This window comes from Periophthalmus magnuspinnatus, chromosome 17, assembly GCF_009829125.3.
Source record: "Periophthalmus magnuspinnatus isolate fPerMag1 chromosome 17, fPerMag1.2.pri, whole genome shotgun sequence".
Classification (NCBI taxonomy): domain Eukaryota; kingdom Metazoa; phylum Chordata; class Actinopteri; order Gobiiformes; family Gobiidae; genus Periophthalmus; species Periophthalmus magnuspinnatus.
The window spans coordinates 27,370,669-27,383,271 of NC_047142.1; the positions used below are offsets into that span (position 1 = coordinate 27,370,669).

The window sequence follows — 12,603 nt, forward strand, 5'->3', positions numbered from 1 at the left end:
CATAAAAGTGTAAGATTATGACTTTAAATTTCATAAACATGAGCTAACAGCATCCCCAAATATGAGCTAAACATGGACAAATCAAATATAACTTTTACTGAAAACAATTGAAATGCTGATTTATTCTTATTTACAAAAAAAGTGACATGATGGCAAGTTTTTATGTTATAATTTTGTGTTTTGGTTCTCAAAATTATTACTCTATTATTGTCCAATCAGAAAGCAGAATGAGCCTCACATGACTCTCATGTGGGTTGCCAGGTTCAAAGCTGAAATCCAGTTGTTTTAAACCTAAAAGGACTCTCTCTGATCTGAATCCTCATTATCTAAAGCCGGTGGTGGAAGAAGTATTCAGTTTTGTTAAAGTAAAAGTACAGATACCAGAGCAAAAAAATACTCAAGTAAAAGTATCACATGGAAAACTCTACTTAAGTAAAAGTATTGAAGCACCTGTTTAACAATGTAAGTAACAGTATTTCGCGCAGATTTTGAATTATATAAAGCTAAATGTGGTGATTTTGATAAAGATTTGAGCTGGATTTTGTTCAACAGAAACAACTGAATCTATCGTTTTTGTTTTCATAAAAAATACTTTTACTTTTCAGTCCAGTTCAAAAATGCTGTGGAGTAGAAAGTACAGATACTGCTCTCAGATGTAGTGAACTAAAAGTAAAATGTATCCACTGTAAAAGTACTTAAGTATTGTACAGACACCTAACATTTTTACTGCTACTACTACAACTTTTGTACTAAAAGGTCAGTCTTTGACTACTATGACTTCCACCACGGCCTAAACCCCAGCACCTGCAGCCAATCATGAGTCAGTCCCGGCATTTACGTACACGAGAATGAGAAAAGGGAACGGTTGTAATCCATTTTAATTCAATGTTTATTCATGTGTAAAAGTGTCTTCACATCACACTAATAAGGAGGAATAAGGAGTTTATAGTTTGGGATGTGTGAGCAAATGTCTCATTACAACAACAAGAAGGTTAATTATAAAAGCCAAATCATTATCCTGCTAATTAACATCAAATAAACCACTTACATGTATGCAAATGAGCAGCTAGCTGGCTAATAAGTGCTCCCTAAAAAGCGTTTTGAATTAAGGCAGATTTTCAGAGTGAATTCTAAACTAATATTGAACCAAACAGTGAAAGCCCGTGGGTATGTGCACTCCAGTGAAATGGGGGCGGTAGAGAGCTGTGTGACGTTGGTACAAAGGGAGTCTATGCAAAGAAAGCCCGAGTGAAGCGTCTGTGCTTTAAAACCTATCTTTGGTCGCACACCCTTATAACACAGGAGGCTAGAGCGAAGGGTATTTAGTTTTTTGCAAATGTTTTATTAACAAATATGACGTGTAATATATTAATAAAGATCTTTTATAACATGGATCCAGTGTGTTTGGTTTTGTGTTTTGTTGTGAGTTACATCAAGACAATCGTATTCACTTTTATCCTGGAGTTGAGTTTTGTTTCATTCACATGTTTGAGTAACACTTTCTTATTAGTCTGTCTACATCTCCAAAGCTCAAAATGCTCTGTTCCACCTTGTGATGTCATGAAGTGATACTTTTCAAGTTCACCTTCAGTTCAGAGATTGAAAATTCCAGGGCAGAAATCGTTCAAATGAATTTAGTGAAGGTGTGGAGTTTAAAAAATACAGTGGAGCATGTCTTGTATTACCACATAATGACATCACAAGGTGGAACACAGTGTTTAACTATGCAGGGTTTGTGTGTTAAACATGTGTGAATGAAACAAAACACAACTCCAGGTCTGTTTGTGATGAGGAAACAACATTAGAACAGAGATCAGAGACATTTGTCCTGTGCATTTGACCTGTCCTTCAGTGCTGCTGGGTTAAACCTGTCAGGAGTAGAAAGAGGGGCCAATCTCCAGATCCAGGTCAGGACCTTAGCTGCGGGATTTGACTTATTGTGCATGTTTTGGGGTTAATGGGGAAACCGGAGTGCCTGGAGGAAGCCCACCCAGACACAGGGAGAACATGCAAACTCCACCTAGACACAGAGAGAACATGCAAACTCCACCCAGACACGGAGAGAACATCCAAACTCCATCTAGACATAAGGAGAACATGCAAACTCCACCCAGACACAAGGAGAACATGCAAACTCCTCACTGGGACAAACATCATCTCTGGATTAAGACAGAATCGAAATAAAGAAATGTGCTCATGGGACTTTGAATCGGGATGAGGGGCCTTTTTACTCTCACACACCTGGGATACTCTCCTGAAGAAGTCGGACTACAGATGGCACCAAAACCTGTTTAAATCAGCTGGACACGTCACAGCAACATCACGTGACCACTCTAGGCTCTAGTGAGCAGTCCAAACTGTCAAGGATGAAAACAAACTAAACCTTGGTCTGGAAAAATAATCTATAAAATAAACAGAATAAGCGGCTTGGATGAAACAAAAGGCCACACACACTAATATTTCATTGGACCACCTTTAGCTTTGATTACGGCACACATTCGCTGTGGCATTGTTTTGATAAGCTTCTGCAATATCACATGATTTACTGGCATTGTCATTTTGGAATATGCCCGTGCCATCAGGGAAGAAAAAATGCATTGATGGAATAACCTGGTCATTCACATGTTTAATATGTCTGGAACGGCTGTTGAGGGTGTCCAGTTAAAAGCTTACGTTTATGTCCCGTTGTGCTCACAGGGGATGATGAAGTCTTGTGTAACTTCATATTTTTGCATATAAAGCCTTCAATATAAAAAAAAAAAAAACTACAGCCAGCACTTGGGCCACACTGGGGGAGGGGGTCTAATCAGAACCATAATTCATTGCATTGTGAAACGTTCCACAGACTGACCCATGTCCAGCTAATATCACCGATGATCACCTTTTGTCCTTCCAAATCACACAGAAATGACGCTGAAAAAAATCATGTTTGAACTGACGTAACGGCGAGTGAGGGTTGGTGAAATTGTTTGGTTGCTAAGATACGAGCATCTTTCTTTGGCGGCGTCCTGCAGAGACACAAGTGGAACTGTGCCATAAATGAACCAACTCCCAGAACATTAAGAAAAGAGACGAAAAACGGTACAGGCAGTGCAAGTTAAACCGACCTGGAACCGGAACAAATGCGTTTCATTTCAAGTATATGTCCCTAGTCCAATATGGGACAAAGGCATGTTGAGGTTAACTGAATTCCATTTGGAGGCATTCCCAACACTTTACATTGTTATGTTTGATGACTGTTACATAATCTTATGCAAGTACAGGAGGGTGAGTGTGAAGTGTTTAAAGGTCTTATATCACACAACACTGACAACGCTGTTGCCTTCTCAAAAACAGACCTGGAGTTGTGTTTGTTTCATTCACACATGTTTGAGTAACACTTTATTATCAGTCTGTCTATATCTCCAAAGCTCAAAATGCTCTGTTCCACCTTGTGATGTCATGAAACAACATCAGAAAATAGCGTATTACAGGCCCTTTAAGAAATCTTTAAAGGTCCTGTACCTGATTTTTTTCATGTATTTGAGCAACATGTGTTTTGCTCTCACGCAGGTGTATTGTATAAGCAGCTCTTGAGGTCAAAATAAGACACCTGTGTGCCGTGTATTACTTGATAAGCAGGAAGTGCGCATTTGGCATGCTTGGTGCTATTAGCTTTGCAAACCTCCACTCTGGTATGCCCTGAAAGTTGTAAAAAGCTCTTCCGAACTGATGGCGGGAAATGATTAGGACGCTCAGAATGCATAAGGTCAGTGAGGGATGACGCACGACCGCTACAGATAGTTTAAAGTGAACTACCTCGAGAGTAACTCGGCTCGGAGAGTCTCTGTTCACTGATCCGAAGGTTGGCGGTGCAATTCCAAAGCTCTATATAAAAATGTGACCATTTACGATGACTTAGTTCTATATTTCATGTTTTAAGACTAGTAAAAATCAGGTACAGCACATTTAAAGTCGATTTATGTTTGCATTCTCATTAAAAATATAGCTTTTTTTTTTTTTTTTTTTTTTTGAAGTTGTACAACAGGAAATTAGACCCATTGTTTATCTCCCATAAAAGCAGCAGCCATTATGAACCTAATGGCCTGGTTGGTGTATCTTACTGTTTTCTAATTTGTTTATGCACAATCTGCCTAATGATATTTTGATCACTTAAAATTATGGAATCTAAATGTCAAAACACAAAATGGCTGCTTAGCTCCTCTCAAAATTTAGCCTCATGAAAACACATCTCCATCTGTTTTTTTAACGGGCCCATGTTACACTATTTTCTGATCTGTTCTAATGTTGTTTCCTCATCTCAAACAGACCTGGAGTTGTGTTTTGTTTCATTCACACATGTTTAACACACAAACCCGGCATATTTAGGCTTAGTTCTTCTCTCAAACAGAAAACACAGTTCCACCTTGTGATGTCATCATGTGGTGATACAGGAAACTAACTACCACTTCATGACATCACAAGTTGGAACAGAGCATTTTGAGCTTTGGAGATGTAGACAGACTAATAATAAAGTGTTACTCAAACATGTGTGAATAAAACAAAACACAACTCCAGGTCTGTTTTTGAGGAGAGAACAGCATTAGAACATGGATTTAAGCTAGAGTCAGTTTTGTTTAATATAGCACCTTCAAAGTTGCATCAAAAACATCTTGATAAACATTCTTACTGCTATCGGTGTCACCACTCCACAGATATGACCTTTGCCTGATGGTGTCACCTACTTGTCTCTATAAAGATAAGTGTAATGCCATACTGTGGAATATTCCAGGCAAAGCAATAACATTTCCATGAAGACAAGCAGGTGACGGAAAAAGGTACACAGTGAATCTTTTAAAAAATGAATCAAAACAAAATGTGATTGTGACCTTTATTATTTTTTTTTGTAGTTTTTTTTCTTGCCAAACATTTACAAAGAAACAACACGTTTTCCAAACCAAACTGCGCACATTATGAGCCCGGGCCTGGTGTGTGATTAACAAATGAACCTGATTTAAATATATTTTGTGTTTAGCTGGCTGTCCAGCTCTGATCCACAGCAAAAGAAACATCCTATTCTAGAACTGCACAAAAAGTTTTAGAGTGAAGATGCTGCTTTGGCTGCTCATCCAAGCCGCTTCTTTCCTTCTGGCCAGATTATTGCTGGACACTGCATCATATCTGGCTGAAGAGAAGAGCTAACTACACTGAAGCTAGGTGTAGTTCAATAGTCCTCATAAACTGTCTATTTAAATCGATATAGCTAAACTGCTAGCCGCCGTGTACACTGAAGCTAACACACCACAGACTGTGTAAAGAAGTGGACTAAGTGATTGCGACATCACCCACAGCGTTCAGCTCCAGTCAAATGAAGCTCATCGAGGCTAGCGGTTATAGCGGACAATCTGGAGCCCAGTTTCAAACTATACTCCACCGCGAATCGATTGCGAGTATCATAGCAACCAAAGAGCCAATCCAGGGCAAGATTTATGAACGTATTGCCCACTTCCTATATGGAACACGGTGGCTAGCAGGTTAGCTATGTCCATTTATATGTATTGTCTATGATGTCTATTGAACTAAACCTAGGTTCAGTGTTGTTAACTCCTCTCTTCAGACAGATATAAGACAGTGTCCAGCAGTATTCTGATCAGAACTGAAGTAGCGGCTTGGACAAGCAGCCAAGCGTCTTCACTTCAAACTTTTGTCCAGTTGAAATAATTGTATTTTTCTTTTGCTTGGTCCAATTGCAATTCATTTTAGTGCAATGCCTGACCGCATCTTTCAGTACTTGATTCCTTCTCTCCTTGGCCGTTATGTTTCCTATCCCGGTTTCCTCTTATGTTTCCTATCCCGGTTTCCTCTTATGTTTCCTATCCCGGTTTCCTCTTATGTTTCCTATCCCGGTACAGTAGCATGTTTTTTAATAGCATCCGCGCCTTAAATAAGCAAATCAAACGGGACTACTGATAATTAAAGGCCAAATAGCTCTATTATTGCCTCCTGACAAAGCTTTGAAATTAACAAATTTGACCTCACCCCAAAACTAGTAATGAATCGTTTTCCCGTTCAAAATAATGATTACACTAAATGAATACCACTAATATCTCATTGAACAAACAGCAGTGGATCTAGAAGAGTTTCGCAGTGTCAAAATACAGTACAAAGAAACGGGTTGCTACCAGTCAGATGCAAAGAGGCAAATTCATATGAACATTACAATGATTATACCATTTATATTATATTGAAAATAACCGATACCAACAACATCCAACTCAGCTTTCAGGAAAAAAAGGGACATCGAGAATTCATGTGCTGCTGAAACATGTGGAATGTACTCTTAGAAATATATTTAAAGTATTCCAGAGATTTGGGAATAGTCCAGTGCCGAAATCAGAATTCCCCAATGTGATCGTATAGGCTTGGATCACTCGGGTGTGTGAACTTAAGGTGCATTCCCGAACACTTCCGCAGTCCGGAATTCCAAACAAGGCTTTATCATGTTTTGCATTGAGGGGCGGGAGGGGTGTTCTGATTTGTCGATGTTTGTATAAGAACTAATGCCGTCACCTGGGACATCACCTCCATAGCGACGATCCACTAGAGTAAATTCATGCAAGTTTACCAGTTTGGTCTACAAAGCTGGTTGTTTTCTATAGGGTGCAAGGGAATCAGATTTCAAAAATGTTGGGAGACTGTGGAAATGTAAATGAAACAAAATGAAATGTTTAATTTCAACCAAAAGTGTCAATAAGAAAAAAATGGCATCTTTGGGCATCTTGAAAGCCGCTATATAAATGCATCATTGTTTAAAATGTAGACGCCTGCTACAACTAATTAGAATGAGCAGGCCCGTCGACAGAAATTTGGGGGGCCAGTGCACGAACCCTCAATTGGGCCCCCCTCTAAGATAAATAAATGGGATAAAGGTCCAATTATGGGCACCTTAAACCTTGAGGCTCTGGGATAACAGACCATTTTGCCCCCCCCCCCTCATCAACTCCCCTGGTAATAATAATATATTTTCAAAAAGGTTGTGTTATCCATCATGAAAAATTAAGACTGTTGCCATAACAATTGATAATTTAAAACAAAATATCTCATCTTTTGAATGGTAAAAGTTCTCAAAATGTTGCCTATAACAGAAAGTGAAATCCATGAATAACTGGATCAATAGAAAAATGTTTTGAATAATTGGACTGGTGTGATCTGGTGTTCATCGAGATCCAGACGTTGAGTTGAAGAGACATAAAATTAACCTTGTTTTTTAGATTTTAAACAATTAAAAACTATACTTTTTAACTAATCTGAGACTTTTTCCATCCTGTTCCCACACCGGTTGTAACAGTTACATCTGCAAAAACAAAATGGCTGAAATGTGAGTGATCCCTCGCATTCTGTTTCGTTTACACTTGTCACAGTATCCCAACGTTTTGGTTTTATCTTCTCATCTTTTAGAGGTATAGAAAAAGGGATATATTCTCAAACCAGGATGCTGACATTACCGCGTCAGATTATGCAAAAGCAGATGTAAGCACCCAGTAGAAAAAGTCCCATTGGAAGGTGCGCAGTACAAAAGACACCCAGAGGTTAGCTAGCTAGCCTCCGCGCGAATAAGTAAGGTAGAAAAAACGCATCGGCCTAAAGCTAAACATGGTGAAGAGCAGTGACGTACTGTGAGTGCCCCATTCAGGTCCATGCAAGCGTGTCCTCTCCCTCCAAACGGGATTGTGTGGCCTTGTTTCTGTCCCCAGGCGTCGTCCGATTCAGACGCAGATAGCACGTTTAAAGCTTCAAAAAGATGCTATCGTTATTTTTAGCATCAGCAAATATAGTAACAAAATGTACAATTTGATATTCACAGATTTCACCTTTGATAAAATCTGTATCATAATGTGGATCATATATTTAGGAGACATTTCAGTTTATGGGCCACATATGAACGGCTAACTAGTAGTAAAAGGTATAAAAAGTGCTCAGTAACAATCTGCTAGTATTTATAAAGGGAGAAGCTAGTGAACAGACCCTAGTTTTTGACAATTACCTGCCCTAAGGTGTGAACTAACAGTTGAGTATTATTAATGCTATATTTGTAAGTTAATAGTTATTAAAAGGTCCTATATTACGCAACATTAACCATCTGAGCTTGAGTAACACTTTATTACTAGTCTGTCTACATCTCCAAAGCTCAAAATGCTCTGCTCTACCTTGTGATGTCATGAAGTGGTGGTTTTCAAGTTAACAGCTCCTTTTACCTTTAGTTCAGTAGCGATTGGAAATTCCAGGGCTGAAATCATCCAAATGATTCTAGTGAAGGTGTTCGGAGTTTAAAAGCACAAAGGAGTACTTCCTGTATTACAACATGATGACATCACAAGGTGGAACAGAGTGTTTTAAGTTTGAGAGAAGAACTCAGCCTAAATATGCAGGGTTTGTGGGTTAAACACGTGTGAATGAAACAAAACACAACTCCATTAGAACAGATCAGAGAATAGTATGGGCTCTTTAAGCTATTTTCTTCCCATTGTATAAATACTCATAGCTAAAAAATCCAATAGCTAGCATACCAATTAGCATTTAGTTAGCCAATATGATGTGGCCCCTGAACTGAAGTGTTGCCATACATTTTTTCACATACAAAGAAAAAAACAATCATAACATTATTATCCAGTATTATCTATGATGCCTTTTCATTTTTCAGTTTTGCAATCAAGATTCTGATGGAAATAATGCTACATTTGTACTGAGAAAAAAAAACAGGAGACATAAGCATTTCAGTAGGCGCCGCACCTCAGAAACAACATCATCATCGTCACTTCTCCCTAAAATACAACAGGTAGGCTTTGAGCGACTCCGGCAGAGGCAACGCCATGATCTGGTCTCTCAAAACGTTGACTTGTCTGATGATTTCGATGTCGCCAATGTCCCTCTCCTCTTCCTCCTCCTCCAGCTCCTTGTTGTGTTCTTCCTCATTGTGATTCTGCTCTTCTTCCTCGCTCTCCACCATCTGCGGGATGAGCTGGTTGCCCACAAAGACGTAGGTGTTGATGCGTCTCCTCCGGCAGCGTCTGCGTTTGCGTTTTTGGGGGACCCGGGCGCTCTTTCCCTGGCTGTCATCCTCAGGGGCCAGGCTCCGCAGGGTCCGGCGGATGTAGATGCGGGAGAGGTCCTGCAGGGTGCGCACCGCCACTGGGGCTAGAGAGGGCAGAGACATTAGGGTCAAGGTTAGTCGTACCAATAGTTCATTTGTTTGGCTGTGAGTCGGTCACATTTGAACTAATATCCAGTAAAAACTAAGTTACTATTTAGTTGAACAAAAGAAATTATAAACTAAACATTTCACATATGTTCTAATGGAAATAGAGGCGGGATTTAATACGTTTTCTTCTTCTTTTTCGAGCTTAAATAAGAAAAAAAACATGTAAAATGTGCATTACGTGAACTCATTAATCTGCTAGAAATAAATAAATTAAATGAAAACTAAAGTAAAATATGTTATAACTGATACTTTGCATTTGATGTCATCAATATTTAATGGAGGGTGTGACGCTAACTAGAGGCACTGCTCAACACAATAAAAAAAAATAAAACATTTAAAAGTGATTTAGCTGTTTTTTGTTGTTGTTTTTTTTGGTTTGTTTTTTGTTCAAGTCCCTCTCAAATAACATCACATTCAAAAGCTAGCTAGTATTAGCCAACAGTTTTTCAGTTCATCACTCTCACCTTTTGTTGAAAACCAACCACCTAATACCTGGAAATGTGTTTTTTCTGGGGTATTCAGACAATCTTAAAACATATCAGGCTGTGTTATTCTGTATATTCTGTCCACGAGGTAACTGCTGAACATTCGTCCATAGACGTACATGTAGCACCCCCAGCGTCCTGTCACTGCAAAGTATCAATACAAATACAGGCTCATGTGCAAAGTGACATATGACTGAATTTTTAACAGACCTGGAATTGTGTTTTGTTTCATTCACACATGTTTAATACACAAACCCTGCAGATTTAGAGTGAGTTCTTCTCTCAAAACTGAAAACACTCTGTCACCTTGTGATGTCATCATGCGGTTATACAGGAAATGCTCCACTGTGTTTTTAAACTCCATACACCTTCACTAGAATCATCTGGATAATTTCAGTCCTAAAATTGCCAATCTCTACTGAACTAAAGGTAAAAGGAGCTGTTAACTTGAAAACCACCACTTCATGACATCACAAGGTGGAACAGAGCATTTTGAGCTTTGGAGATGTAGACAAACTAATAATAAAGTGTTACTCAAACATGTGTGAATGAAACAAAGCACAACTCCAGATCTGTTTCTATGGAGGTGACAGCATTAGAACATGGATTAAAGTTACAAGAGTCAGTTTTGTGTGATATAGGAGCTTAAGTAAATACACATTCTGTATTTGAATCCCACTGAAACACATCATATCATCATTATGTTCCTTTCGCTGCAATAGCGTACTTGAGAATTTATACTAGTTGTATAAGCCACATTTTTTAATTCTGCAAATTTTAAGTTTTACTTTTTCACCGGGCTGTAGCTCCCGCTCAAACATGTCCCATGGGAAATGAGGCAATAAAACGATTCAGAAGAACCTAATTAACAACCTAGAAACCGAAATGTAGGACCAGCTTTACCCTTTTACTTGTTCTGGTGTATAATTGAGTTTGAGTTGCAAGGGGTTAAGGGCAGAAGAGGCGCAATAATAACACTGAAAATAAGCCGGGTGATTGCATAAACTAGGTCAACAGTGGAGGAGAGAATTCAAAGAGCGCGAGCTTGAAGGAAGACGGGGAAATAACAGAGCGGCCAGAGGGAAGCAGCTGGAGGCCGGAGCGCCGCTGTCACCTCTGCGTGTTCTCTCTGCAAAATGGAAACAAGATGCTTTTGGGCACTTTAAAATCATCTTTGTTTTGTTACTTTAAAGTAACACTAAATATGTTTAATTTTAGCTGTAGGGTTTTTTTTTTTTGTGTTTTTTTTTTTTTTTATAGAAGATTGCAAAAGAATCGAAAATCAGTCACTAGTCAATGATCATGGGCGCATTTCCTGCTCCATTAAAAAACTGTGTCCCCTCTCTCTGTAACTGCTGCTGTTAGACTCGTCATTTTGCCCTTAAAATGTTTGTATTAACCCGTTCTACAAGATCCTGGGGTTTTTATTTCACTATTGTGTCTGTAATTAAAATATGAACATTAATAACAGACACATCAGGTGCCTTCTTTCCCCGAGGTCGCTCCCACTAGCGTTAATAACAGGTTTGATTGACAGTGTTGCTAAGTGCTCGCTACCTGCTAAACCTGTGGTGTGGGCATGAAGGGGCGTTGCCTTCAACAGCCTTGCTTCGGATTGTCTTTTGGTTGCTATGATACTCGTGGTCAGAATTCCAAACATGGAACTCTGCTCCAAATTCACCCCTATAACCACTAACCTCGATGAGCTTCATTTGAATGGAGCCAAACGCTGTGGGTGACGTCACACTCACTTACTCCACTTCTTTATAAAGTCTGTGGTTAATCCTAAAACTAGTATTGAAACTAGATCCTCATTGTTCACAGGTATCGATACTAAAACAGTCCCATTCACAGGGCAGAAATGAACCTTTCCTGAATATTTTTAGAATTGTCTCTCTGCATCTAGATTAGTACACACCCATGGACCACTATGAACCTACTGCACACTGAGGATTACACACATATAACACACATGGGAATAGATCACCAAGTACAACATTTAACATTTGTGGAAAATCACAGTGTATTGTCTAAAGAAAGAGTGTTTTTATTATCATTGTGGTATCGAAATTGCTTTGTCCATCTTCTAGTCCTGGTTTAGTCCTCGGACAGTCCAGGTTTAGTTCCAGGTTTAGTCCCAGTTTTTACACAGTTCTGATGTGTTATATGTGCACTTATAGTTATATGTAAACTCTATATAAATCGTTTTCTACCAATGTGCCTTGAAACGTTAACAGTGAGGTAGAGGGCACTGTTGTGCACAGAGCCACTTCCCACATGTCAGACACAGTGACATGGACAGTATTTACATTTTTTTGCTCAAATTGGAGTCATTTGATAATGTCTTAGTGGTTGATGAGCACTTTTTAACAGCAGAAGTTAAAACCACAGAGCTCTGCACCAGAACAAGACACGAGACAGAAACTTACGCAGCTGGACAGTGTCAGCCTTCTCTCCGTCTCCTCTGTTCTGTTGGACCAGAGGAGCGAACGACACAGCCAGGATGTTTTTACTCTCCCAGCTGCTCTGGCCTGTCCGTGTTATCTGGGTCAACTGGAACACACCACAAGAAAACATTACATCACATAAATGTTTGCATTTTATTTTTAATGGTCCATATGACTATTTTCTGACCTGTTCTAATGTTGTTTCCTTGTCATAAACAGACCTGGGGTTGTGTTTTGTTTCATTCACACATGTTTAACACACAAACCCTGCATATTTAGGATGAGTTCTTCTCTCAGACTGAAAACACTCTGTTCCACCTTGTGATGTCATCATGTGGTAATACAGAAAGTGCTTCACTGTGTCTTTAAACTCACTAGAATCATTTGGATGATTTCAGCCCTGGAATTGCCAATTTCTACTAAAGGTAAAAGG

At 39.2% G+C, this 12,603-nt stretch overlaps 1 protein-coding gene across 1 annotated transcript in view; it reads right to left on the minus strand.

Annotated features, from left to right (window-relative positions):
• Positions 1-4,869: 4,869 nt before the first annotated feature.
• The window catches only part of pcmtd1 (protein-L-isoaspartate (D-aspartate) O-methyltransferase domain containing 1), a 33,472-nt gene continuing 25,738 nt past the window's right edge, over positions 4,870-12,603 (minus strand). Inside the window, exons 5-6 of the mRNA XM_033982615.2 lie at positions 12,153-12,276; positions 4,870-9,174 (exon numbers count right to left, since the gene is read on the minus strand). Of these exons, the coding sequence (XP_033838506.1) occupies positions 8,792-9,174; positions 12,153-12,276 (507 nt within the window). The 3' untranslated portion in view covers positions 4,870-8,791. The remainder of the gene's footprint in view (positions 9,175-12,152; positions 12,277-12,603) is intronic.